The 27,311-nt window shown below is 39.5% G+C and overlaps 2 protein-coding genes across 3 annotated transcripts in view; both read left to right on the plus strand.

Annotated features, from left to right (window-relative positions):
- The first annotated feature begins 253 nt into the window (after nucleotides 1-253).
- Nucleotides 254-7,467, plus strand: hrh1 (histamine receptor H1). Its single transcript, XM_037101454.1, has 2 exons — nucleotides 254-393; nucleotides 4,922-7,467. The coding sequence occupies exon 2, from the start codon at nucleotides 5,148-5,150 to the stop codon at nucleotides 6,780-6,782; it is 1,635 nt and encodes a 544-aa protein (XP_036957349.1). The 5' UTR covers nucleotides 254-393; nucleotides 4,922-5,147; the 3' UTR covers nucleotides 6,783-7,467.
- Nucleotides 7,468-13,049: 5,582 nt separating this feature from the next.
- atg7 (ATG7 autophagy related 7 homolog (S. cerevisiae)) overlaps nucleotides 13,050-27,311 on the plus strand; it is a 61,526-nt gene continuing 47,264 nt past the window's right edge. The window contains exons 1-13 of one of the 2 annotated variants that reach the window (XM_037102358.1): nucleotides 13,050-13,469; nucleotides 13,634-13,700; nucleotides 15,569-15,768; nucleotides 15,938-15,992; nucleotides 16,293-16,410; nucleotides 16,527-16,604; nucleotides 16,714-16,830; nucleotides 18,095-18,241; nucleotides 18,518-18,606; nucleotides 21,608-21,729; nucleotides 22,815-22,905; nucleotides 23,429-23,573; nucleotides 25,120-25,278. In XM_037102358.1, coding sequence (XP_036958253.1) covers nucleotides 15,597-15,768; nucleotides 15,938-15,992; nucleotides 16,293-16,410; nucleotides 16,527-16,604; nucleotides 16,714-16,830; nucleotides 18,095-18,241; nucleotides 18,518-18,606; nucleotides 21,608-21,729; nucleotides 22,815-22,905; nucleotides 23,429-23,573; nucleotides 25,120-25,278 — 1,293 coding nt within the window. In that variant the 5' untranslated portion in view covers nucleotides 13,050-13,469; nucleotides 13,634-13,700; nucleotides 15,569-15,596. Of the gene's footprint in view, nucleotides 13,701-15,568; nucleotides 15,769-15,937; nucleotides 15,993-16,292; nucleotides 16,411-16,526; nucleotides 16,605-16,713; nucleotides 16,831-18,094; nucleotides 18,242-18,517; nucleotides 18,607-21,607; nucleotides 21,730-22,814; nucleotides 22,906-23,428; nucleotides 23,574-25,119; nucleotides 25,279-27,311 lie in introns of both variants that reach the window. The other variant, XM_037102357.1, reaches the window with a different exon arrangement.

A 27,311-nucleotide genomic window follows, 5' to 3' on the forward strand; every position in this document is an offset into this window, starting at 1 on the left:
GTCCAGGTTACATGGGTTCAGAGAGGACGTCCCCCCCCCCCCCCCCCCACACACACACACAGTATAATCAACTGTGAAAAGTGAATCATACAGTGAGTCAGTGTGCGCTACTGCAACAGGTAACCCTTCCCCAGTGACGAGGTACTCTTTATGGATCATATGAACTCCAAAGTCTGAATCCAGTGCAGAGGTGGAGAGAGTGAGAGAGAGAGAAAGTGAGAGAGAGAGAAAGTGAGAGAGAGAGAGAGAGAGAGAGAGAGAGAGAGAGAGAGAGAGAGAGAGAGAGAGAGACTTTTTCTTGGTAATTCCAACCTCTGTCCCTCACTCGTTTTCTGACCCGGAATACAGGCTGGAATTAAAACGGACTTCCCTGGAAATGTACGCACAGAGCTGGTAAGTCGTAAAACTCTCTCCGGACAGACGCGCTGACAGTACATATTATTTTTAAGCCATGTTATTGTCCGACTGGAGATGTTGTCAAAGTTTTCGTGCGTGAGTCCCCGCGGCGGCTCAACAGGTGGTTCACGGTGTTTGGCACATTATTAGAGCCGTTTTTGTTTTGTTTTGTTTTTCTTGTAAGAATGCATCGGGTCTCATCAGGGCAAAAGACAGCGCGATTCATCCGCGCACCCGCTCTTTTGTAATGAAATCAGAGAGACAGTGATCATTACTGCTAATCACATTGAACCATTAGTGTTTGGATAGAGATCCTGACCCTAAATGGTGCGACGCGCAGACAAAGCGCAGTGATTTTGTCTTTTTGTCCCCTTTTTTGTAAATCTTTGTTATTATCTGCTATTTAGGTGAGTAATTAGGTTATTAAATATTTATGTCGCGCAGGCACTTAATGTATAAACACAGAGGCAGTAAACGGAGGGAGGAAAATGTTTACAATCACACGTTTCAGCTCAGATTCCAAGCCAAAGAGCGTTTTTTTCAGCTAAAGTTTCTTTTGTGGGGGCTCCATTGTTATGTACATGGGTGTCTTTGCCCTTCACACATATATCTCAGTTCAAAATGTGACGTTCTTACCAAAATTAACCTTTTGATCTTGGCATTAGGCTTCTCTCACTGTCTCCTGGAAGTCAGAGGAGACTCCCCCATACAGCATCCACAGGATACTTTCGTTCTTACTCATGTCATAAGGCATGGAAACATGGGGACTGATGGAAGCAGACATATCTTAAATTTTCCAACATTGCTCCATGTTCAAATCAAAAACCCTGATGACAGTCAGGATGAGTCAGGTTGTGACGGTGCTCTGCTGAAAGTCTTTCAGCCACCACTGCTGTTGTCAGTGGATTTTTTTACTCCCACTTATCTCTAAACACTTGTGATTTTTTTTTTCCTTTCTCCTCCAAATTGTGACATCACTCGTGATGAGTAAGCAGACGCGATATTCAGAGATAGTCAGAGAACAGTATATATAGGGTCCAACAGACAACAACGAAAGACGCTCGACCAGTGGGAATGAAAATGTACCTTTTCTATAGGAATTCTGCTTAGTTATCAGCAAAAAGGGTTCCCTTCCTCCAGGACTGGGCAACATATTGACATTATATCTTTACAATGAGATGAGAGTATATATCTTCTTAGATAGATGTTGTAAGTGTTGATTTTTTTCCCCCTTGGTTTTAAAATATACAATATGCAAGAATTGGCCACCTCATGAATTCACACTCCCAACAAATAGGGGGCACCATATCACCAGAGTAACTGCTAACTGCTGCCACCTGTATTCTGTTTTCACATCCATGACCGCAGCCGCTCTTAGCCTGTTAGCTCAGTTAGCCATGCAGCTAGCCAGACAACTGAGGAGGCGTTGCACAGAGCAGTTTTCAGGCCTGGGGCTAGCTGATTAGCATGTTTACTTCAGTAGATATCTCTGAAATTTAGTACATAACATCAAAATTGTTATTTTCTTCAAGTCTGTTGATCATTTCAGTTTATTATTGAATGTTTTGAACAAAATGTGTTCATAGTGCAACTTATCCACATGTCCTGTACCCATGTTGAATTATCTACACATTAAGGATTATTCTATATCAAATATCTTATTGTGTTGACATTTATTGAGCCAATAGGCATACACCAGATGAGCTGAAAGGATAAAAGGCAACATGCAGACCACTTGATTTGTTTATGGTGCAGGGAATCAAACACCCCCCAAAAATAAATTCCAATGAAAAAGTTGAATTCCAGTGCACATTTTTTAAACCTCTGCATTGATTTCTTCAAAAAAGGTCAAAGTTTTGGTCACAGACATGTTTTATAAGTCTTGTGACAGAAACGTTGACTGATTTCGATCAAATCAGTTCAGAGGTAATACAAAAAAATGTGTGGAATTACTATTTTTCATCAGCACCAAATGTCATGCCAACAATATTGTTGCAACATTGATTTGGCTATATTTGGTACAATTGGAGATTTCAAGATATGTATCATGTATCCAGACATAGCTTAAAAATATTGTAATATTCTTTTAAAGCCATACGGACCGGACTGTATACATATTTATTATATGGTGGATATACAGAAGTGCTTGCATGTGCCTTGTTTTCTTCATACTTAATTATTATATTTCTCTGTCTATCTTTTTTTGTCTTTTATCTTTTCTTTTTACACTGTGGGTCTGAGGGAAAGACATTTTGATCCTCCGTATGTCCTGTACGTGTGGCAGAATTGACTATTAAATCTTTGAATCTCTGAATGTTAAATCTTTAAATTTCACATGTGAACACATAATATATAAGTTTAGATTATCCATTTCTTTATGATGCAACACAGCATCTCACAGGTCCATGTTGTTTAACCTTTGAAAGTTTTATTCTTTCACTTATTGGTTGGCTTTTGCTGTAGATCTTAACATGCGAATTGTGATTCACATGTACATTGGCATTATTGAATCTATCACCTTTAATCTCCTTGTTTCGGTGTTGTGAAGAATTGAGTGGGATGTGATGGTTGGCAAAAAAACATGCATGATGAATAAGAAAGAAAAAAAAAGGTGTTTTATATTGAGTGTGAAGGCGCCAAAAAGGCCAAATTACGTATTTGAATTAACACATTAATCACAGAAAGGCACGTCTGCACAAGATACATGGAGAAACACCCAGCTGCCTCCATGGCAACGGTTTATTTTCAGTCCACTCTCTTTAAAATCAATGCCCGAACAGTTGAGACCAGAGCTTTTCCGGCATCTTACATTGATATGTTTTACAATGAGACGTCTTGCTGTGCTTTGCGGAGTCAAATGTTTGATCAAACATGGTGTAGTAAAGGATTTTGTGCAGACTTAAATTCCATCATAAGCCACCGGCAGCATGTCAGTGCCACCTATCCTCCAATCACGCAGTTCATCTACTGCTGTGTCGATGATGGGATTTGCCACCCTCCCCTCGTGTGAGTGTTAAAGGAAGCCAGCTGGTCAGTGAGAAAGAAGGAGCAAAAGACAGTTTAGCCTTAATACTGCATATACAAATCAGAAAAAGCAAAAGGAGTAGAGCAAGTGTGGAGCTGTTTTTAAGTTTCTTTATATAGTCACATTTCCACAAAACTGACTACATTTGTTCTAGAGAACTAATACTTCCATTAATATTTTCATCTTGTCTTACTTCTACTCCACTACAATTATCTGACAGCTTTACAGTTACTAAATTGTTGCTTCTCAGATTAGGAGTTGACACACAAACATATAAATCTTTGAATTATAGTCAGTCTATATTGTTTATTTATTGTCTATAACCAGTTGTTCCCAACCTTTCTGACTTAAAGTGTCTAGCTGGGTTCCCTTAACACATTACAGGTTTGAATGAGTTGTTAGCAGTACCCCTTTTTTTTTTTTTTTTGTAAAAATTTAAGAATGGTCCCTTTTTTGTAGCTGAACTTTATTTTCCTTATTTACTAACCGATTAATGAGTCATCTTACAATACCTGAGATTTATCTTTTGACCCTTTGAAAGGGCGTCACCACCACCTCAATCAGCTGTAACAGTAAAATGCTACTTAGGACTTTGATGGCATGTCGGGACGATCACTGAAATATTGTGATGCCATAAAGTAGCTTTGTGACATGTGTTAAATTTGTTCCTCAAACATTATAACATTGCACCAGGACTATCATTTCAACAAACAAAACAGCAACGAAAGCTAAGAAAGTTAGTTATAGTTGAGTAGGTGAGGTAGGTGACCTTGAGTAATGTCTGGAACATATTGTCAAACTGTTCTTGTATTATTTTCTGTTTCTTTTCAGATTTCTGTTGCTTTTTGGTAGGTTGAGGCCATAAAACCACTTGGTTAGGTTGAGGAAACATGGCTGGGGTTGAAATAGAAAATGAACTTTCACAACATTAAACAGTCATTTGAAAGGATACCTTCCCCAACCTGTGTCGCCAAGCTATAACATTATAAAAGTGTGGTAGGCCAGTTTCATTGATGGTCCTAAAGCAACATTAATTACGATGTTTCAAGAAAGACACCAGCATGGCAGACGTTGATACAGCAGTTTTGAAAAATGCAGTATATAATATTTAAGTCCCAGTGGTCGTTTGTCTGCTTGATGAGTATTTTTACTTTTGATACTTTCCCTCCTCTCTGTTCCTGATTATATGACTGTAGTTTTACCTCAGTAGAATTTTGAATGCAGTTTTATTTGTGAAGGAATACTTCAGATTAAATGTCTCCTATTTCACTGAAAAGTCCATAGTAGTTTTACATGTTGTATATATACGCAATATAGCACAGAGAAACTCTGCTCCCCATTCAGCTGGTGATTATGTAAACAGTCTTCTTGGGTTAAACTCTGCACATCCATCATACTGCACAGTGACTGATGAACATTCAAGTGAAGTAACAATGCATGTTTGAGTGAAGGAGGAACGTGTGGCTCATTTTAATGTGTTTTTTTCTCTCTGTTTTCCAGGTGTTAACAGTTTGGATTTCATGGATTTGGAAGACACAAAGTAACGCCTCTTCCAGTGTTTAAAGTGAAAATGACCTTTTGACATAAATGTCTGCTGCTGTGAGTGTTGGATCCAAACATCCTCACCTGCTCAAAACCACACGTGTCCCGGCTGACAGTTAAAGACACACCATCCTAAAGGTTTTCCACGATGTGACTGGGTCTAGAGGTGACCCTCTCACCTATCATGATGGATTCTGCTCCGGCCCCCTCAGCGGACCCTCCTCACCTCAGCAGCTACATCAATAGCAGCAACCGCAGCCTCCTCGATGGTGACTCACTGATGAGCAATCACACCCTGACCCTCCATGACCGCTTCCACAACGCCCTGCTGGGGGTCATTCTGGGCCTCCTGTCCCTCCTGACAATCATCATGAACCTGCTCGTCCTCTACGCCGTGAAGAAAGAGAAGAGCCTTCACACCGTCGGTAACCTCTACATCGTCAGCCTGTCCGTGGCAGATCTCATTGTGGGCACCACGGTCATGCCTCTGAACCTGGTGTACTTGTTAGAGGATGAATGGAAGCTCGGGCGGGCAGTCTGCCAATTCTGGCTTATTATGGACTACGTGGCAAGCACAGCCTCAATTTTCAGCCTGTTTATCCTGTGTTTGGATCGGTACCGCTCTGTCAGGCAGCCGCTCAAGTACCTGAAATATCGAACGCGGGGAAAAGCGAGCGTGATGATTTCCGGAGCCTGGCTGCTGTCCATTATGTGGATTATTCCAATTTTAGGATGGAGGTCTTTCACTCAAGTAGATCTTAAACCTGAGGAGGAGAACAAGTGTGACACAGATTTCCGATTTGTCACGTGGTTTAAGGTTATTACTGCCGTCTTCAACTTCTATGTACCCTCAATTTTGATGCTGTGGTTTTACACGCACATCTACTTGGCAGTGAGGCAACATCTCAGGGACCGGGAGAGAATCATTCATCCAACAGATTCGTTTGGGGAAAATGAGAATGTACAAAATGCCCAATCGCCCGTGAAAAGTGACACTAAATCACCCCAGAAGGAATGTGAGGTTCCACTGAAACTCTCCAAAAAGCAACGCCTGTTGGACCAGAACACTCTCGATCAGACGTATTCCCTCGAGGACGCTGATAAAACCAAAACAGCTTCATCCAGATCTCACAGAAAAATCGGTGTAAAGTGCCAGCAGACGTCATTTCTCGCCATCACAACGAGACGACTCCGAATGGCACAAAAGGCCAAAAGGTGCTCCCTGTCTCCTGAGGACAAGCAGTCGGACACTGAGACTCCCTTAAGTCAATCTTCGGTGCCACAGGATGTCGTTTGCCCAGAGGGGCAGAACGAGAACAAACTTCAGGCATCTTTGAATGAATGTCACGTCACGGTGCCAAACTCCGTGAGCGGCGTCTGTGACATCAGTCAGGTGTCAGACGTGCAGAGATTCCCCTCTGTGCTCTACAACAACTACGACCCCGGTCATGCTCTGCCTTGGACTGACAAAGGGGTTGAAGATGCCAAATTGGACCCGGCTAATGCGGTGACCCTCAGACAGACGTGGCAAAAGTTTATCGGACAGTCACGCCAGCGTATACAGAGCCTGAGGATCCATAAAGAGCACAAGGCGGCCAAGCAGTTGGGCTGCATTATTGCTGCTTTCCTGTTGTGCTGGATCCCGTACTTCATCGTTTTCATGGTCATGGCGGTCTGCAAAGAGTGCGTGCACCATGACCTTCACATGTTTACCATATGGCTTGGTTACATGAACTCCACTCTCAACCCTTTTATATACCCGCTCTGCAATGGCAACTTTAAACGAGTCTTCAGAAACATTCTGAACATTCATTTGTGACAAGCAGAGAACACAGTCTTAGATGTTTAAATGCTGCTGGTGTTTCCAGAGAAGGAGGAGAAGACTTTTGCATGAATTACACGTCTTAAACACCTTTGCATTGGTGAGATTAAACTGTAATTGTATTTTAAATGTCAGTTTTTCTTTGTTATTTTTATAAACTGCTGCCCTCTGGGTGAAATTGAGCAGCAGCTGAGGTTAATGTCTGATTTAACGTTATTTATTTTGTCTATGTCACGCTAATGATAATAAAGTTCGTCTAGGACTTGAGAGCTTTAAACTCACAAGAATTTGATCTCTCCCCCTGAGAGATAGAAGCATGAATGTCTTGGCTCTGGTCCAGAATGGTGGGAAAAAATGTATAACGTGTTTTTAAAGAAAATCTCTGTATTTATTGATTTCTTAGCTTTATCAGTGGATCAAACCAGACATGTGACATGATACAGCATGATCCTGAAATATGTAATATTTGTTTCTCATCATTAAAACAGGATGTAGGACATTAGGCGTCTTTTTAAATGTCAATCCAGGAAAAACACAGATATTGCCAAGTGTCTAATGAGACGATACTCATGGGAAGGTTAGTTTGGAATCCGTGCAGTTGTAAGCTTTAAAGGAGTGTGTAGCATTTAGTGGCATCTCGTGGTGAGGTTCCAGATTGCAACAAAAGAAATACACCTCACCTCGCCCTATATATATATATATATATATATATATATATATATATATATATATATATATATATATATATATATATATATATATATATATATATATATATATAAATAACATTGCCAGTTGGTACTTCCAAATCCCCCTAAACCCTGCACACTGTGGCTTTAAATGCTTTCATTGTGATTTTAACATGTTAAACCCATTGTTTTAACAATAAGAATGAAATCTGAAATCTCTTCACTATCATCATGTAGAATAGAAGAGTGTATCAGCAAAGATATAATGTGAAGAAAGAACTACTGAGGAAAACCGTATTAATCTGTCAGCTACATAAAGAGGTTGTGTTTGTATGGTGTCTACTTAAAGGGTAACTCCACCACAGTCTTACACAATCTAAGATGTCTTGGGCAATACTGCTCTATGTGGAAAAGGTGGTATACAGCCTTTTGTGGCTCCAGAGGAAGCTGCATGTAATCTGACAACCAGCATCCAGTGATATCAATCATTGGCCAAGTTGCACTGTGGGTGATGTAGGCTCCAGGTTTTGAAAAGCAGTCAACTGGTTTAACATTGCAGACTGTTTAATGCATTACGAGCAGTTCAAAAACAGATTTTCAATACAGCAGAACCAGAGTTATCGCCCTTTTTTATTACACTCATTTTTCTTCCTTCTTACAACCTGCCAACTACACCACCCACAATGCAACTGAGACACTGAGTGACATCACTGGGGACAATTTATCAGATTACATGCAGCCTTCTCTGGAACCACAAAAGGCTTTGTACAAATGTTTTCACATATACAATAGTACTCCCCGAGACCTGCAAACACACTTCAATGAATACATTTTGTGGAATTACCTTTTAAATGCACCTGCCAAACTACAGAACAAAACAGTCTATTCTATCTTGTGATGAAGCACTTTTTTTCATGTCATTAGCCAAAGAGCCTCAGATGTTAATTCACAATCCTGTGGGAAGGCAACCATAAATTTGGGACTCTTGAAATGAATCTGTATCGATTAAATGATTGGAACAAAGACACAAACTACACCCACCATCAGGCTCTGGAGACAAAGCATTAACAGTGCAATTATGTCCCCCATCTGAAGAGGTTTGGCCTGCAGTCCTGTTGAGATGATGAATAGGGTTGCTCATTCCACTGTCCATTGAAACAGTGTTTTCAGATTTTCAAAAAACAGTTTGTCATGTTCAATAAATGACATCTTTCCCACATCAGAGGCCTGTCGCTCTTTCACATGTTTAACAAGTGAATGACTGTGTCCGAAAAAAAGGTTGTGTAATATGTTAAACTGCCGTGACTCCAACAAAATGGAGATCGAGAAGCTCGTAATGTTTCCTGTGTCTAGTGAATGCAGACGGGTTGGTGAGTCACTACTTAGCCAAATCAAACAAAGCAGAGGGGGGTGGAAGTGAGCTGGGAGAGGCGATGATGTGAGCAGACGAGGCATGTGTGTGATTGCACTCTACCATGGATCTCTGTCAGCAAGTCGGAGACGGTGCCAGGGTGGCGTTCGGGACAAAACAATGATGTTTTAGATGCTCTTTTTAAATTTGTTCACAGATTTGAAGCTGTTGAGTTCTGCTGGTTTACAGAAAAAACAACCGTTACCCGGCACTAACTCGACTGCGTATTCTGTCCCCACTGTGACAGTTCTCTCATCATGCGCCCACTGAATGTTTTGATTCTCATGAAAATCATATGGACATTTGCACACGAATGGATTTTCAATTGGCACAATTTTAACGATTAATTCTAGCAGCTGTCTTGGCTTGATTTAATTCTCCTTGTTAGTTTTATTAGCAGCACCGGTGCAAAGGCCTCGGTAATTTGATTTAATGATGATGTGTTTTTTTTAAATAAATGAAGGATAGTAGTCACAGGGCATAAACTATGGACACTTTTATGCACATAAAGCATATGCTGCCTGCATTAACCTGTCTAGGCGGTTTGGGCAGACCCCTCATTGCAGGGAAGATCCCATCCCATAATTTTTCTCTTTTTTTCTTTTTGTTTTGCAGAAACCTTCACAAAAACCCTGTCTTAAGTTTTCTTTATGTCAATTAGTTTTTCACTTGATGAAATACAACATTTCTCAGGAAAATGCACCTTGTGAGCACAATATAAATTAGAATGGTACTCAGCAGTGCGCATACCTCCACCAAGCCCCAACGGTCCCCTTTAATTTAATCCAGCCTAATTCATTTCAGACTCGATAGCTCTGTGTCACTCTTTTAAACCACCCATAAATGCTTAACCAAAATTTGAGCTCAACAGTTCTGAGTTGCAAGATTTGCATCAAACTGTACACACTCATAGATACCAGCCACCTTAATGTCGGAATTTTTTCATCAAGATCCACACATTGTTCTGAGAAATGAACAAAAATGTGAAGTAGGAAAAGAATCCCTTCAACCAGGTCCACACCAAAAGTTTATGGGGTCTGTTCTGGGCCGTCGTCCATCTGGCTTCATTTGAGCCTGTTCAGTAGTTTTCTATGTAACCCCAATCAAATTGCTTTACAATGTGTCCAACCTACAACACCTTCTAACCTCAGACCTTCAGTTTGAATCAAGTGTAATCCGTCCACACAAACCTTTAAGTGGCACAGCGAAGGAACACCACCGTCAGGAAACAGCGCTGTGCCGGTCGTCACCATGGGAACAGTGAGAGCAGCACCGACAGTGATATGTGATTTTGATAACACTAATTGACAGATGCCTTGAGTGTGGCTGGGTTACATCTACGACTATTAATTTTTTAAACCTGATTAAATCAATGTTAAACTTTAAGAAGGTGCCATGTGTAAAAACAAATATCACCATCATCAATTGACAATCAAAATTAACAAAACTGATCAACAGAATATGTTGATGTTACGACAAAAATGTTTGTGTTGTTCTGAAGAGGTATCTACTGTAGTTAGCATGCTAACCTAATATGCTGAGCCTGAAAACCGCTTTCTCCCAGCGGTCCAAAGCTCCTGTGCTAGTGATGCAAACACCAGCATTACCCTGACAGTCCGAATAACTGAGATATTAAACTAACTGCAGCTACAGTCATCGGTGTATAATGGAACACAGTTAGCAGGTAATCTGGTGTTAGCAGCCCAAATTTATTGGGATTGTTAACTCAAGTTGTCCAAGTCTTACTGTATGTATTGCACCAAACCTTAAAACTAACATTACATTCTAAACCCTTCTTAAACCCCAGATTAGTTTTGACTCTTCAGGTCAGGAAGAAGCATGATGGTAGTTGTACAAATATAGCTTTCATGTGCACATTTGCCAGAATCAACACGAGTAGTAATAAAAAATTTGGAGAGTAAAACAGAAATCTGAAATACAAGCTTTGCTCCCAGCTGAAACAAAATCCATTGTAAAAACACTGTAAAGTGGTAAACGTGTCAAAGTTGTTTGCTTGGTTTATTAGGCCTCCCTACCTCACTGTCGAGTCTAGTGTAGTATCACGTGTCAGAAGAATGAGATATCTCTTATTCTTCATTTCATGGCAGTGAAACCTCAGCTGGGCATTAATATACTGTTTTTACATCATAGAACCCGTATCACTTTTACTACACGTTGTAGCATAGACCTGCAGTGCACAGTGGCCATGGGGGCTGAAGCTGTTCAGATGGAATATCTCCCTGATCAAACAAACAGAATGATAATTCATACTTTTTTACTGTTATTGTAAGAAAACTTGCCAGAATCAAATCCTATGAGAGATAACATCATCACCTCCAGTGTCATTTTTTATTTATTTTAGCGAGTGAGTCAGGAAGACCCTCTGCACATTATCCCTCTTCATCTTTCTTTCTTAACAGAAAACAGGATTAAAGTTGTTCCTTATTATTTTTGCTGTTGATTTATGGTCAAGGATTTATAGTTGTTTTTCAAGTATGCCTAAAACTGTTATGTGTTCATTAATCAGCCACACAGAGACTGTTTGAGGCGTTTGGTCCAGTGGTCATTGTTTTGAATATGTTGTAAAGAGGGCCTTTTTAATTTCATCCATGGCGTCCCAAAAAACTTCTTTATAAACACATGGCAGTGGTCTATCATGGAAGCTCATCATTTTGAGATACTACGTCATTATTTAGAGAAAGTTCCTTGCTATTTTGAGATACCAAGTCAATATTTTGAGTGTTTCTCAATTTTAGGACTCACAGGATAGTCTTTTTTCACATCACATTGCTGGAAAAGGGCTTCCAGTGTGTTTTATGGATTTTAAGTCTATATGTACAGTTTGATCTTACAGGGTATCTGTACTTAAAATATAGCTGACATGTATAAAGAGGTGTGGACCATATGACGGTGGTGTCAGTGAGCAGCGACCTGCCTTAACTCTGCATTAACAACCCCTCAAACTGCTGCTGCAAAATACGGCCCTATAAACCACTGACAAGTGTCCCACTCTAGTAAATTCTACTGTGACTCTTGCAAGTAAAATGAAAAGGAATTATTCTTCTGGCAGTGAAGGAAATTAAAATTAAAACAGGACAATGGTAAGTGTGAGGCAGAAACTGGCAACCGAAAAAGAGCCAAGGAGAATGTGACATTATCATTTTATTATGTTTCTGGCATTCACATGACAAGTGGTAGATTTGCTGCAGTAATCATGAAATCAATTGAATAAAAATTATGTTGATTTATTCTATTAAATGGCTCTGAGGATTGTAATGCCAACAGAAGTGTGTGGGCAGGAACTTGACTTTTATTCGTAGTTTACCTTTAAAACATGAAATTGCTCTAATCAGGGTGAATTATAGCTGAGTGAAACCATATAAACTGCACCCTTACATTACCTGATATAATTACTGATAATAATCATCTACCGAAAGAAAAAAAAATTGTGGTTGGTGTAGGTGTACTCGATTCATGAGTGCAACTTAAATCCAGCGGAAAGGTGCATATGAGGCGGCGACACACACCGGTTTGACGAGCAGTTTATAGTGCAGGCTACGCCTTCATGAAGCTCACTGTCAGATCTGTTGCCTTGTTTCACTCAACCAGTTAAATTGGCTCACAGAGTGTCACTGAACTTGACCCTTTAAATGACCCAGATGAGCGTTCACAGGTTCAGTGAGTTCACTGCTCACAAGGAAACTGAGCGGTGAATCAATTTGTCAAGAATTTTATTCCAAGATTTCACAGGAATTGTCTAAAATTCCAACATTCATTTCTTTATGCCATTTTTCAGTCAATATTTGAGACAGTTGCTAAGTTCTGTAGTTCAGTTGGAGTTTTAAATACAGAGTACAGAAAAGAAACAGAAAATTGAAAAAGTCTTATCATCATGTGTGAGGGCTTTGAAACAGCTTCCAGAACTTCAAAGTCTACTTAAAAATAAAATGTAATGACATTGAAGACTAACTGAAAGATGTAAGTGGAACTAATAAAAAGTTTAAATTATTAAGGGATATTGGGACATTTTAGTGTTCCACTGGATTTTATTCAGTGACTCTTGAATTTTTAGTGTCAGTGTTTTTTGGCTGCAACAAAAAATGTGTTAATTTCAATTTGACTTTTATTGCATATCCATAAAAAAGCACCCATATCCCATATCTAATTTTGTGTAGTGTATTTGTTTTGTTCCTAATCCCAACTTTTAATACAAATCAAATACATACAAGAGCTTGTATAAAAGCTCATGTCATCTACCTCTCTTGCATTTCTCAACTTGAACTAGGTGCCTTGCGTTTTTTCCCCAGCTACGTAGTTTCGACACGGTCCCTAACTCACTGTAGCAGTCAGTGTCCAGATGGAGCTAATGTCTGAAGTCCCGGCGATGATTCAGCTGAAAATGACCTCGTAGATCATCTTTCTACTATTCTAGAATTGTGGACTTCTTCGTGTTCAAACACAGTCGGGTTTAGTTTGAGATAAAAATCAGTTTTAAACTGAGACGGCTGTAACAAAGTACACGTTCGGTGGCTTGCAACCCTTAACGTCCGCACACATCTGTTCACTCCGACATGAAAAGAAACGGCACGTACAAGTTTCTGTCTGTCTTCTCCTGCTTTATCGTTTGCGCCTTCTTGTTTATATTCTGGTTCTTTATATTTTACTCAATGATGCACGCTCCATAGAAAGCACACAGCTAGACTTGTGTAGCAGCTAAGCTAACGATAGCTGTCCGGCTTCTTACCCAGAGTGCATTGCTTTATTGACAAGTCTCGCGATCACATGACCCACCTGACCAGGAAGTGAGGATCTCTGGTGAGTGTACAAAACTCAGCTTGTTACAGTTTGACGTAAAAACGGGTTTCTGGCATGTTTAACGTAACCCCAGTTGATCTGGCTTGAATTATAAATGTGTCATGATATTGTAGTTTGTTTTGCTGGAGATGTTCGTCCTGTGTAAAAGCGCTAAAGCATTTAAACTGTCAGCTTCCTCTCTCACTTGCTGTTCTGGGTCAACTTGCTACACAGAAGCTGACAAGTGTGAAAGTGACATTTATAAAAGTTGATATTGAAATTGAACATAGGTTGGTTAACCTGAAACACTAAAGAAGACCCTTTTAAATGTCTTAAGGATTGGAAGGGCATGTGTTGCATTAGTTTTGGAGATCAAAAGTATTCACAAAACACAAAATAAAACCTCAAGATATGTCACAGAATGATCATTCAAGTGAAACACTAGATATAGCCCAATAATTAAAATAAAATAAATGCATAAATAGAATATAATGTAAGAAAGATACATTTTTAGTATTTTAACAGCAGAGCAGTATCAAAATATTGATCTGAGTAGTGTTAGATGTTATCACTATAGCAAGTAGATGTGCAGATAGTGTCCATTGTAGATGAAAATATAATGGTATGGTAAATGGTAAATGATTGTCACAGCTTACCACATGCTCTAAAGAAATGTTTCTTTAGTCACAAAACCCAAAGTCCTCACTGCTGAATTTCCCTCCATGGATCGATTAAGTTTTGTCTTACAGTATCTTGTTAAATCCTCCCTGACTAATATGTCACTTGGCCTATCACAGATATATTGATAGATCAAAAGAAAGGCAACATTCCAGTGTGCACCAGGATATTATTTTATTATCAGTTACGTAAAAAAAAACCAAGAAGGAGCGTGTTTCTCATGCAGCTTCATCAGATTAGCTGTGAGGTTTGCTCCTTCTTGTTTTTAGTGTAACTGATAATAAAATAGTATCAGTCATATGCTGGTGTGCACTGGAAAATTGATGTGTTTTTGTTTTTTTTTATCTACTGTGTTTTGCCCTGTACAGGCTGCACCCAGAAGAGATGTTCTGTTGTGTATGGGGTATCTAGTATTGGTCAGGCTCTAATTATTTCTTTGCTTATGTGAAAAAGCATGGTACTAGCCGATTTCAGTCACTGTCACGGTTGACTTACTGTATGTCATGATATGTTCAGTCCAGTTATCTTTACATGTGTAGCTATCAGTCACAAGTTTGCCACAAAACATTACAATCTCATATGACAATGGCTATCTTTATCCTTGTGAATGATTTAAAAATGTGTTTTGTTTACACCTGACTGTTGCAGATGGTAAGAGATGTAGAATAACACTTTTCCATAACCACTGCACTGGGTGATTAATCTCTTATTTGTTTCTTGTTTTTTTAATGGACCGATGAGGGAATTCATTTAATCAATCTTAATCTTAGTCAGATTCAGACAACTTTATCAATCCCACCGGGGGTGATTTGTTGGAACAGACTGTACACGCACACAAAAAAACCCCCAACACAGTAACATGTACAATAGACAAATAAATTAGTAAATGAATAGATATGCCAGGGAGCTAAGAGGAATAAAAAACAATCTATAAATGCATTATGTTAATAAATAGTTTTGATAAAATCAATAAAAACATCTACAGAGCATTTAAAAGACAAATTGCACAGTGGATAAAAGATTTTGAGTAGCAGTTAGTTTCATAAGCAGGAAAATGAAATGCCCTGTGGCTTATAAATTATTATAATTTTATTCTGCACATATGTTAAGCCTGTTAGTTACAACGTCAATGTGAATGTAAGTGTGAAACTAAGTGTGTCAAATTAATGAGCCTGCCACAGTTTTGTAACCCACAACTCTTTACTTCACAGCTTATAGTAATTGGTTAGCGAAGTTGCGATGGCGTCCGACACCAGTGAAGCAGCGTCCTCTGCTGCAGACCTCAAGCTGCAGTTCGCTCCCTTCAGCAGTGCTCTGGAGGCCGGCTTCTGGCACCAGCTCACTCAGAAGAAACTCAACGACTACAGACTGGATGAGAGCCCCAAATCAATCAAAGGCTATTATTACAATGGTGAGTTGACTGTACAGTTGCTGTTTTTCACTTTTTTGACAATTCAGGACATTCTGTAATACATACAGTATGTTTATCATTCACATAGACAGATGTTGACCTAGATCAGTATGTTTTAGATGACAACTGTAAAAAATAATTTAATTTCGTTCACATCTCCTTCCTGTAGGTGACCCACTTGGTTTGCCCACTCGTCTGACACTGGAGTTCAGTGCTTTTGAAGCGTAAGTATGACTGTAGTATTTTGTCTTTCATGCTTAAGGTTTTGGTAAAAAGCTTGTTTTACATGATTAATTTGAACATTTTTTCAGAAATAAATCAGTGGTGCATTTTTTATATACAAAAATCTAAATGAGATTCAAGTGAAATTATACATCGAAATATATCTAAAATATTTATGGGAAAAAATGGCAGATTAGGTCTTAACATGGGTCAAACATATCCAGAAATCGAGATGCATTTAGTTCATACAGTTTCTATTCATTACAGCAAAACTGGAAAACTCTGATGTGTTTTGCTTTCAGGGATGGTCCGACACCAGCCCGCTGCTGTCCGGCCATTGGAACTCTGTATAACACCAACACACTCGATGCCTTCAAGACCACCGATAAGAAGGCTCTACTGGAGAAAGAGGCCAAGGAGGTAAAATACATCCACTGACATTTTACATACAGACATCTGTAACAGGAATGGTCTCTGAAGTTGTGCAAAAGAGAATCAAATGACAAATTCAGTTATTCATCTCTGTTCTTTTATAGATATGGGATGCTATACAGTCTGGGGCTGCTTTGAAGGACCCGTCCATCCTCTGCAAATCTATTTTGCTGACCTTTGCAGTGAGCATAAACAATGTCTTATGAATGTGTTGCTTCTGTGTATATCAATAACTTTATATGTGACTGTTTTTTCTGTTTTTCTTAAATTTTTCTGACAATCTTTCCTCAGGATTTGAAGAAGTACCATTTCTACTACTGGTTCTGCTTCCCTGCACTGTGTTTCCCAGAGGGAATAAAGATTGTCCAACAGCCTTCCGTCCTCGAGCAAGTTTTTTCAGCAAAACAGGTTGGCTTTTTAGAGATTATTATAAAACGACTGGAATGAATTAGAAAGTACATATTGAAATCATACTAGAGGTGCATTACTTCTTTCACATTTCTAAATGTTGGGTTCGCAGGTGTTCTATTCAATCTATTCAAATCTGTCTGTTCTATAATACTGAGTAGGTTACAGAAACTTTTAATGAGGCGGGGTGCATTGTTACCTCTCATTTCTGTGTCAGGAGTGATAAAAAAAACCTAATTAGTTAGAATGACTCATGAACAGCATGATCTCAACTGCAGGTCACAGCGACAGCGACTTCTCCGTGTGTCACCATTCCTCGTCTGATCTCTCCCTCTGTCAACCTAAATTATCAATGTTATTTAACCCCCTGGACAGTTTGACATCGAGATATATGAGCTGCAAGACGACTTTGCAACCTGGAAACCGTTAATCAGTTCAACACTAAGATGAAGCCTGAATCACAGCATGATTTCACTGACCAGTGTCTCTCAGTCTGACGTTAATCAGCCGTTGTGCAAGTCTAGCAGAAGCAGGAAAATGCTATAAATGTTTTTTAAGGTTGAAAACTTGTTCTAACTTACATGACCAATCTAGTTTTCAGCAGCTTTCAGATAAATGCAAAACTATCTTTATTTTAATTTGTGAATTAATATAAAGTTTCTGAAGATAATAGAACAGAATTTCCACTCTGAGGCAGCTGTCACTGGTGAAGACCCTTTGTAAGTGTTTCAAGCTGATTATAGCTTTGTAACTGTAATTGGTAGGTGTGTACCTTGAAACTGCAAATTATGTTAGAGCTGTTAAAAAGCCCCTTGTATTTTAAAAGCATTTAAACCAGATAGTTTGCATAGTTTTTGTAACTTGTAAAACATCCATAAAATGGACATATTCTGCAAATTAGAAAAGAGATTTAAGGACAGTATTTTATGAATGTACAGTGTATGAGCATTTTTGTGCTCATACACTGTACAAATCCCAAATAAGTGTAAATAAGCAGTAAAACAAAACAATGTTCACTAATGGCAAGTTTTATCTGTGTGATGAGAGCCATAATATTTCTGTATCTTGTGCAAGTTTAACAGTATTTATCTATTCATTTATTAACAGTAAATGTCAGAAGGTATTATATTATATTTTATAAAACCCAGTTAAATGGCCCCTGATAAATGGCAGAAAATGCTTTAATGCTCTCCTTTTATATGTTTTCTATTGATCTTTGATGTAAAAGAAAGTCATTGTTGACATCTAATTATTTCTATCTCAGATCGCAGCCTTGCAGGAAGCCTACGATGACCTATGTATCAAAAGAGAGACCACTGCGGTTCCCTACTTCCTTGTGAAGTACACAGATGAAACTGTTCAGATGGCCCCACTTTCAGACTGGGATGCATTCTTCACTGGTGCTAAGAAGGTACTACCTTGGTTTTTTTTTTTTCTTTTTTGGGGTATTTTTCATAAAACAACAGAATAAACATGCAGTGAGGTGAGAATGATTACAAAAGTCTAATAAAATTTGTGTGTTCAAAGATGAAGGTAGTGTAGGGTTGTTGTATAAACAGAGTATTTTATTGTGCTTATTGTGGCTGATCCCAACCGTCAGATTAGATTCTGTTATGTCATACTCCCTCTCACACTCACAGACACTAACACTTTGGTAATGTAAACACACTGTGTTTGGTTTTTCTAGGTTACTGTGGGCGTCTATGATCCGTGTACTCTGTCTCAACATCCGGGCTGGCCTTTGAGAAATCTGCTGGTCCTCTTAGCTTACCGATGGTAAGCCCTACCTCTGCTGTGTGTGTGCGTGCGTGCGTGCGTGTGCGTGCGTGCGTGCATGCATGCTGGGAAAAGATGAGGAAGTTCTCTTGAGGACTTTGATGCAGGTCCTCACAGCGTGACTGTTTTTCAGCTTACACTGCGACTCTTTATTTAGGCGCAAAGCCACTAAGTAAAAGAGGAAACCACTACTTAACAATTTTCCTGTCTCTGAAGTGTAGGGAGCAGGTCACGCATCTCTGTGATTAAAGATGCTGATATGAACCCCCAAAGTTAATGGAATAGCATGAAAGCCTTGTAACATTACAGAAACTCTGACCTCCCATGTTCTGTGACACTCACACTTGATACAAAAGTGTTTAGCTGTTGCTAAGCCACAGTGGTGTCGTGAGAGTTTAGTGAGGCAAAGAAAACCTTGATGGATTACACTTGATTCTTGACGGCAGCACTGGATCTCAGAACATGATTATGGCTGTAAAGATTGTACTACTTGTCTACAAACCTGTAAATTTCCCTGATAAACAAGCAGTTTGGTTCAATATCATGTTTCTCACGTCATGCTCTTAAAACAACCATAAAATTTATTGAGGTAGTCATCCAAGTCTATAAACACTTCAGTGAGGACTTCATTGCTGCATAGCCTCCAAGATTGACCTCAGGATTTCCAACACTATTCCAAAATTCCTTCAAAAAGAAGCTTTCCCAGAACATTACAGTACATACATGTGTGCACTTATCTATGCCCCTGATTGTTGCATGTTGTTATTTTTAAGATAAAGCAGGCAGTTGCTCATTCTGGCTGGTTTCTTACCTCATACCACACCCATCTATGAAACACACACAGCTCGCAGCAGCTGCTGCATGTGGACACCAGAGGTTATATTGTGTAAACACACGTGCACACACACACACACACCTGTGCAAATAAAGGCGACCCTGATGCAGGTAGCCTAAATGACCGGTAACTTTATGGTCACTCAACTTGAAAAACTAGAAAAAACAAAACTTTCCTCACTAGAATGAAATGGGGCAGCAAGAAATCACAGCTGTAGCTTGAACAGACCAGAGTTTCTAACGGGATGAGTTCTGACAGATTCAGAATGAGAGTGATAGCCCCCTATGGTTCATACCCCCTTCTCTTAAGCCTTCACAAAAGGGCATTGTCATGCCCTGATTGGTTGGGAGGGGAATGCCCCAAGCTGCTTCCACTCATTAATTGGGAGTCGTCCTGTACGCAGATGATCTGAATCCACTGCAATCAGTCCAGGGGTATTTTGAAAATCAAGCCCAAAACAAAGAAAGATAGCAAATCTTACACAATGGGACTGCTACAGCCTTGATTGGCCTAATGTGTCTTGGGATAAAGGCATGAAATAAGTGAAGTATACACATCAGACCTCGTGTTCAGTGAACAAGAAGAACAGATTTACCAACTCTATAGTGTTAGAGCTCCAAGTGTTTACTGACTCTGGTGGGTGGAGGCTTGTATGTATACTGAAATATTTCCTCTGTAAATATTTCCTCTGTAAATACTTCAGCTCGACAGTGGGGGAGTCTGCACAGGTTGTAAAATGTGTTACTCAATGTAATCCAAGAATGTCTGTATGAGTGTGTTTTAAATATTTACCCTGGGTGACATATGCTGCAGGTGTCACTCAGACATCTTACTCCTGTTTCAGCTCCTGACTCTGACAATCTTTCTTCTTCTTGTGACACATTTCACAATGAGAAACATATATTTCAACATCCAGTATCTTTAGTCTAATTAAAGATGGAGGGAAAAGGGACAATGGGTCAGAAACCATTTCAAAAGACTAAGGCAATATCAGGAAATAATGGATTGAATAATAATGTTACATGATGGAAGAACTTGGCTCAGGAACCAGCAGGAAGCCTGTTTTCTGCTCCAGGAACATAAACATTGAATATAACATTTCAAATTTAGATACAGATTTTGAATGTTTCTTCTGCAAACTGAGAAATCAAAGTTAATCAATTTCTGCAGCAATTGCAGATTGATTTTTAACTAAACTTTAACAGGATTCTGACAAAAGATTTACTTCAGCATCACCAGTCCTAAACAAGAACAAGCAATGACTAACCTCCCAGGTTTAATTTGGTTTACTAGTATCTGGAGGTGAACAAAAAACAGTGAATAGACAAACATGTTACAAGAACCATTACAATGAATAATGTTAAATTCGGGTTTAAAAACATGCTTCTCCATACATAACATCACATCATCATATTGCATCATCATCCAGGAATTTAAAGGTAACTGTTGCTGCATGTTTGACTGCTGTTCAGTTAGTTTGGAGTGCTGTTCAGGATACACTTCCAAGTTCTGTTCCACAGTCAGTCTTTACTGGTCACACTTCTCCCCAGAGAGCGCACTTTTTCTTGGCACTCGTCTTGCTGTTTCAAAAGCATTTTTGTTGCAGAACTATTTTTCATCCAAACAAGGAACTCCCATCAAGGCCAGTTTAGCATCCGCGTCCTGCGATACCAATGGCTTATCAGCAGCAAATACCTTTAGAGTTTAGCCCTCACGCTCTGCAGTCCGAGGCAGTTTTTATCCAATACAAACTTCATCAATCTTGTGCATGACTACACTTTCTCTTTGCATTAAACACAAAACTGTTGATACTGGCTTAGATGGGTGAAGATAGAATTACAGCGTAGCCGCGATGTCTCGCTTATTCATTTGTTTCACCAGCGTTTGATTGTGTAATCTGACTGTGGTTACTTATTAGTACCATATATGGGGAGATGTGTTGGTATGCGGATATGTGTTGAGTGCTCGTTCATGTGTGTTGGATAGTTTTTTAATCATGTTGCATCTCAAAATTTTCTGAGGCTCTCATAATGGTTTTTTGTCTGAAATCTGTAATATGCGCATGATTAATATGTTGTTTTCATTGTTTGGCTTTTGCATTTCCTTTATTCGTGTGTGTGTGTGCGTGTGTGTGTGTGTGTGTGTGTGTGTGTGTGTATGTGTCAGGGGCTCTATGCTGGACACGGTCGAGGTACTTTGTTTCAGGGACAGAACTCTGCAGGGAAGCCGCTCCATCCAGCACAGTCTCATCTTCCAGATCAAACTGCCTGAGCTTCCCCTCAACTCAGGTAATCTCCATGTGAACTGTGTTCTTATTTATGCCCGTGACAATGTGTAACGTGTGCTGAGATGTCACATGTCTTTGTCTCTACAACCTTTTGTTCATCTGAATGTGTGAGCAGCTCCTGATACGCACCCTCAGCCTTTGTTTTCGTCCAGCTGAGACTGTTTCATCCTTTCCAAACCGCAACAATCTCACACAGCTTCTCCATTATTCCTTTATCTGTTGAATACAGCATGAAAGTAATTTAAATGGTAATGGTGGGATGGGGAAGGAGGCTGCTCTGTGATCCACGGAGGTTTTTTGTTGAGTTCATCTGAGGTCTCTCTGTTCACATCAGTCTGCCTCTTCAGCACATCTTGGGTTTTAATGAACTCGCAGACAATGTATTCATGCAAGAGAAATTGATTCAGCTATCTGTTTTGGTTTTTGCATGGAAATATTTTGTTTTGAAAGGGATTAATCAGTGTACTTTAGCTCAACTTTTCAGACACCAGACAGTTCTTGCAGCAACATTCACATATATTAGTCTAGTATTTACAGCGAGCTGGATATTTAAGCTGCCCACGTCCGCACAACTTTTGCCGTTAATTAGACAGCAACAGTTGTGCATCTATCAGCCAAAGGTGACGAGTGAAGTGTGTAAAAGTTGACGTAGTCTGATGTGAGTTTGGCATGTTTTGTGTTCATGTCACAGCACTAGTCATTGTATGTTTAAATAGGCTGAAATAAAAGATCTGGTTTTCTCATCTGTGCTCCTGTCAGCACTTTTCACAGGGACTTTTACGTTTTGAAAAAATAGTTCCAGTGAAAACTGGTGACATCGAGCTTTTTGCATAAACCTGAATGACAAGGAAGTTGTTCCTGATAATAAAACATATTGTTGCTTTGTGTTTTCAATTTGGTAAATACTGTGAAAAACCATTTACCTCTGTTGTATCAGAGATTGATGTATTAAAACTTTTCGGAGAGGTTAGTGCCACTAGTGGTGAGTGAGACTCGTGATTCACAGCTCTCGCTTTGTAGTAGGGATGTGTTACACTTATTTTAAAGTGTTAATGTATTTTGTTGTTGTTGTTGTTGTTTTCACAGCATGTCCTAAAAGTGTAGGCTGGGAGAAGAATCCTAAGGGGGCGATGGGACCCAGGATGGTCAACCTCAGTGAATGCATGGACCCCAAAAGGTAATAAGCACAATGCAGAATGTGCGGGAGTGTAAGGGTGGAGCAGCAGAAAGTCTATTTCAGCAATTATTGATTACTAAAAAGTATGTATTGAATATTTTTTCTTCAACAATATGTAGACAATCTAAGGTCGTCTACAGCAGAGTCTATAACTTTGTATATACAAATGTAATTTATGTTGTTTTTAGCATTGTTGTTAGCACTTTGTGGACAAAGAGGGTCTCCAGAGGGTCTAGGTTTTCAGCACCCATGTCATGGAATAATCTACAGATTGAACATAAATTTCAGAATATTGTACCACTGTACAGCTTTAAAACTATGGTAAAATCAACTGAGTCCACTTTGTCTGTGCGCCAGTGTTTTATCTGAGTGTTTTTTTGTCCTGTTGTAACTCTGCGTTGCTGTCATTGTTGGCAAGGTCTCCCTTGCAAAAGATAAATGTGATCTCAGTGGGACTAATCTGATTCAGTAAAGGCCAAATAAAAATGGAAAAATTCAGTTGGTTCCATTGACTTGTCTGCAGGCTGGCAGAGTCCTCGGTGGACCTGAACCTGAAGCTCATGAGATGGCGGCTGGTTCCTTCCCTGGACCTGGACAAGGTGGTCAGCACAAAGTGTCTTCTGCTGGGAGCCGGGACTCTGGGCTGCAATGTAGCCAGGACTCTGATGGTAAGGCTGGAAGTCTAGAGAGAGAGAGAATTTTGACAGTGTGACTTAGGGGTTAGCGAATTGTATAATATCGTACATAAGCAAAAATGTTTAAGGAATGTATTAGACCTTTGTTTATAATGTTTTCTCATCAGTCAAGTCTTTAAAAGTCCCCACTGGAGTTTGATATCATTGGCGTCAGTGTGCCTGAGACACTAATAGGCCTCCAGATGCAGTAGAATCTATGAAGTGTCATTAAATCATACAGAAGATTTGTGCTTTTGAAACTGGATAATAACACTGGGGAAATATTTCACAAAATCTCCAGTATCTCCTACCAGTGATAACATAACTTAACTGGATGTGAATGTATAGTTACTCCGAATGTCACTTTAATTTTCCCCACATTTCTTTAAAGTGAATCTGCAAAGTGACTTGATTTAAGTGGGAGCTCAACTTGTTGGAACAATCTGGGTCCAGACTTAAGATCAGATCAAAACTGTACTCCAACATTTTACTGATGTGGTCCAACCAACTTTTGTTATGGAGATCTGGAAGAGAGCTAAGGGTGTAAATTCTGTTAACACAGACCACCAAATCTGGAGGTTTAAAACCTGAATAAATCGTGGTGATTTAAAATGTCAAGCAGATAACAAAAAGACAAACACTCCAACCTGTCGCTTTGGTCATATATATGTAGCAGGTCTCTTTTTGCCTCCCAAGTGCTGCAGTCTGTGAAAACAGAGAAAAAAACACATCATGTTGAGCATTTTAAATTGGAAAATTATCGCACATGTGGGTACAATCTGCAGTAATCAATCAGTATGTACCAAGTTGGGATTCAGTGAGAACAACAACTTTTACATCTTGGAATATAAAAGCTCAGTTGATTACCATTGATCTGTTAAGCTCTTCTAGCTGTTCACACTGTTAATCACACAGTTGCACACACTTTCACAAGTCATAATTGTACACGCTCTGCAAAACGTGCATCAACTTCATGGTCACTATTTATCAACTGTTGTAAGCAGCATCTTTTCCACGCAGAGAGGACAGATTGCCTCCAAACAAAAAGCATCAAATCTGCTCCTGTCCTTCTCTGTGTTTACACTAAGTCAAAGCATCAAAAGAACTGTGCACTGTTCAGTGACCAGATCCAAAAAGCTAGAAGTTTTTTTCCCACAATACAACCTGCGAGTTATGAAGCCAATGATTTATTTTTGTTTTCTCAAAAACTATTTCAGACGTTCAACTTTTATTGTTGTTTGTTCAAATTTGCCTAATGTAGTTAATAGTGTGGCAGGACTTAATGTCGTAAGAGTGATACTGATGAAAAATAGCTTGATCAACTTAAGGTTGTTCCACCTGCACACTAATGTATCCATTATTTCTAAATGAATACTTAGACATTTTTAAGTACACAGTGGGCACACAGCCGCCCACTCCTCACCGCTAATGATGCCTACGATATGCTGCTGAGGACGGTGTTCGTGTCACTAAATGATAGTGGTGAGGTATTTCAAACTGATGAAATTAATCTGAATCGTGTTCATCCTTTGCTCTGCAGGGATGGGGAGTGAGACACATCACATTTGTGGACAATGCAAAGATATCCTACTCCAACCCAGTCCGGCAGCCCCTCTATGAGTTTGAGGACTGTCTCGGAGGAGGGAAGTCCAAAGCGATGGCGGCTGTCGACCGACTCACCAAAATCTTCCCTGGTGTGGTGAGTCCTCAAAGTCTGAATGATGATTTCTTATCTGACGATCAAATCATTGCATCCTGTCTGGAAGTCTGAGATCGAATCATCTTAGAAACCCGAACCTCTGTCAGTTTTTCTTTGTGAAGTTGACAAGCAGCTATTCAAAACATCACTGCTATATGACTGCATTAACATCTCTTACCTGAAAGTTTTGTGAGCTAGTTTTATAATTGTATTCCTGTTCGGTTGGTCATGTCTGAGATGTGATGGCAAAAACCATGCAGGAAATGAAGGGACTTGTTACTTGCATATTAATGCGACTGGCTTCATTACTTTGTTAATTAATGAATGGGTTCTCTGGGGAAGATATTTCGCTATATAACCAAATAATAAATCAGCCAACCACTCACAGCAGGGCTCTGTCTGGGTGTGAAAGAGTGCACCCATTTCTTATTAAGCCACTTGGAAGCACATGGAACAAAATACATATTCATGATCTGAATCATGCATGTTTCGTTCTGCAAGAAGGAGTAAGCAGTTTATGAAAGGCTGATTCACTTTCCTTTTTCCTGTCATGTCATGTTATTCAATGCCGAAGTTAAAGATGCCACCAATGTGAAAATTCTATAACCTGTTTCAGGTTCTGCTCACTTGCTCCCTCATTTCCTGTAAAGATTCTAAGCTGTCCTATCTGAATAAAGGCTGAAAGCACAAAACATGGTTTAATGTGCAATACATATTCAAGTTCATAAAAATATGATGCATTGTTATGGATAAAATAACCCAAATACTCAAAAACATTGTCCCAAGTTTTCTTTTCTTTTAACCAAGTTCTGTCATTGTTTTTCAGTTTTCATACACAGTTAGGTCCATAAATATCTGGACAGAGGCAAAGTTTTTCTAATTTTGGTTCTGTACATTGCCACAATGAAATTTAAATGAAACGATTCAGATGCAGTTGAAGTGCACACGTTCAGCTTTAATTCAGTGGCTTGAACAAAAAGATTGCATTGCATTGTGAGGAACTAAAACATTTGGTAAACACAATCCCTTCATTTCAGGGGCTCAAAAATAATTGGACAAATTAAATAACTGAAAATAAAATGTTCATTTCTAATACTTGGCTGAAAACTCTTTGCTGGCAATGACTGCCTGAAGTCTTGAAATCACAGACATCACCAGACGCTGGGTTTCTCCTGTTTAATGCTTTTCCAGGCCTTTACTGCAGCAGGTTTGGTTGCGGTTTGTTTGTGGGCCTTTCTGTCTGCAGTTTAGTCTTTAACAAGTGAAATGCATGCTCAGTTGGGTTGAGATCAGGTGACTGACTTGGCCATTCGAGAATAATCCACTTTGCTTTAATAAACTCCTGGGTTGCTTTGGCTATATGTTTCGGGTCATTGTCCATCTGTATTATCAAACGCCGCCAATCAATTTGACTGAGTTTGAGCAGACAGTATGTCTCTGGACACCACAGAATTCATCCGGCTGCTTCTGTCCTGTGTCACATCATCAGTAAACACTAGTGACTCAGTGCCACTGGCAGCCATGCATGCCCGAGCCATCACACTGCCTCCGCCGTGTTGAACATATGATGTGGTATGCTTTGCATCATGAGGTCCAGGTCTTTTTGCGTTGCTGAGTTCACCAGTGCTTTCTTTCTTTCTCAAAACCAAACTATAGATTTTGCCACTCCTAATATTGTAGCAATTTCTCAGATGGGTTTTTTCTGTTTTCGCAGCTAAGTATGGCTTGTTTCACCAGCCTGGAGATTTCCTTTGACCGCAGGTTGTCTTCACAGCAAAATCTTCCAAATGCAAACACCACACCTCAGATCAACTCCAGGCCTTTTACATGCTTAATTGATAATGACGGAACAAAGGAATTGCCCACACCTGCACATGAAATAGCCTTTGAGTCAATTGTCCAATTACTTTTGGTCCCTTTTCAGGTCCCTTAAGGAGCTGAAACTCCTAAATCCTTCATCCAATTTGAATGTGGATACCCTCAAATAAATGCTGAGAGTCTGCACTTTATGTCCATGTCCATTATATAACTAT

The sequence above is a fragment of the Acanthopagrus latus genome, chromosome 6 (assembly GCF_904848185.1).
Source record: "Acanthopagrus latus isolate v.2019 chromosome 6, fAcaLat1.1, whole genome shotgun sequence".
Classification (NCBI taxonomy): domain Eukaryota; kingdom Metazoa; phylum Chordata; class Actinopteri; order Spariformes; family Sparidae; genus Acanthopagrus; species Acanthopagrus latus.

Coding starts and splice junctions, on each gene's coding strand:
- hrh1 (XM_037101454.1), top strand. CDS start 5,148: ATGATGGATTCTGCTCCGGCCCCCTCAGCGGACCCTCCTCACCTCAGC.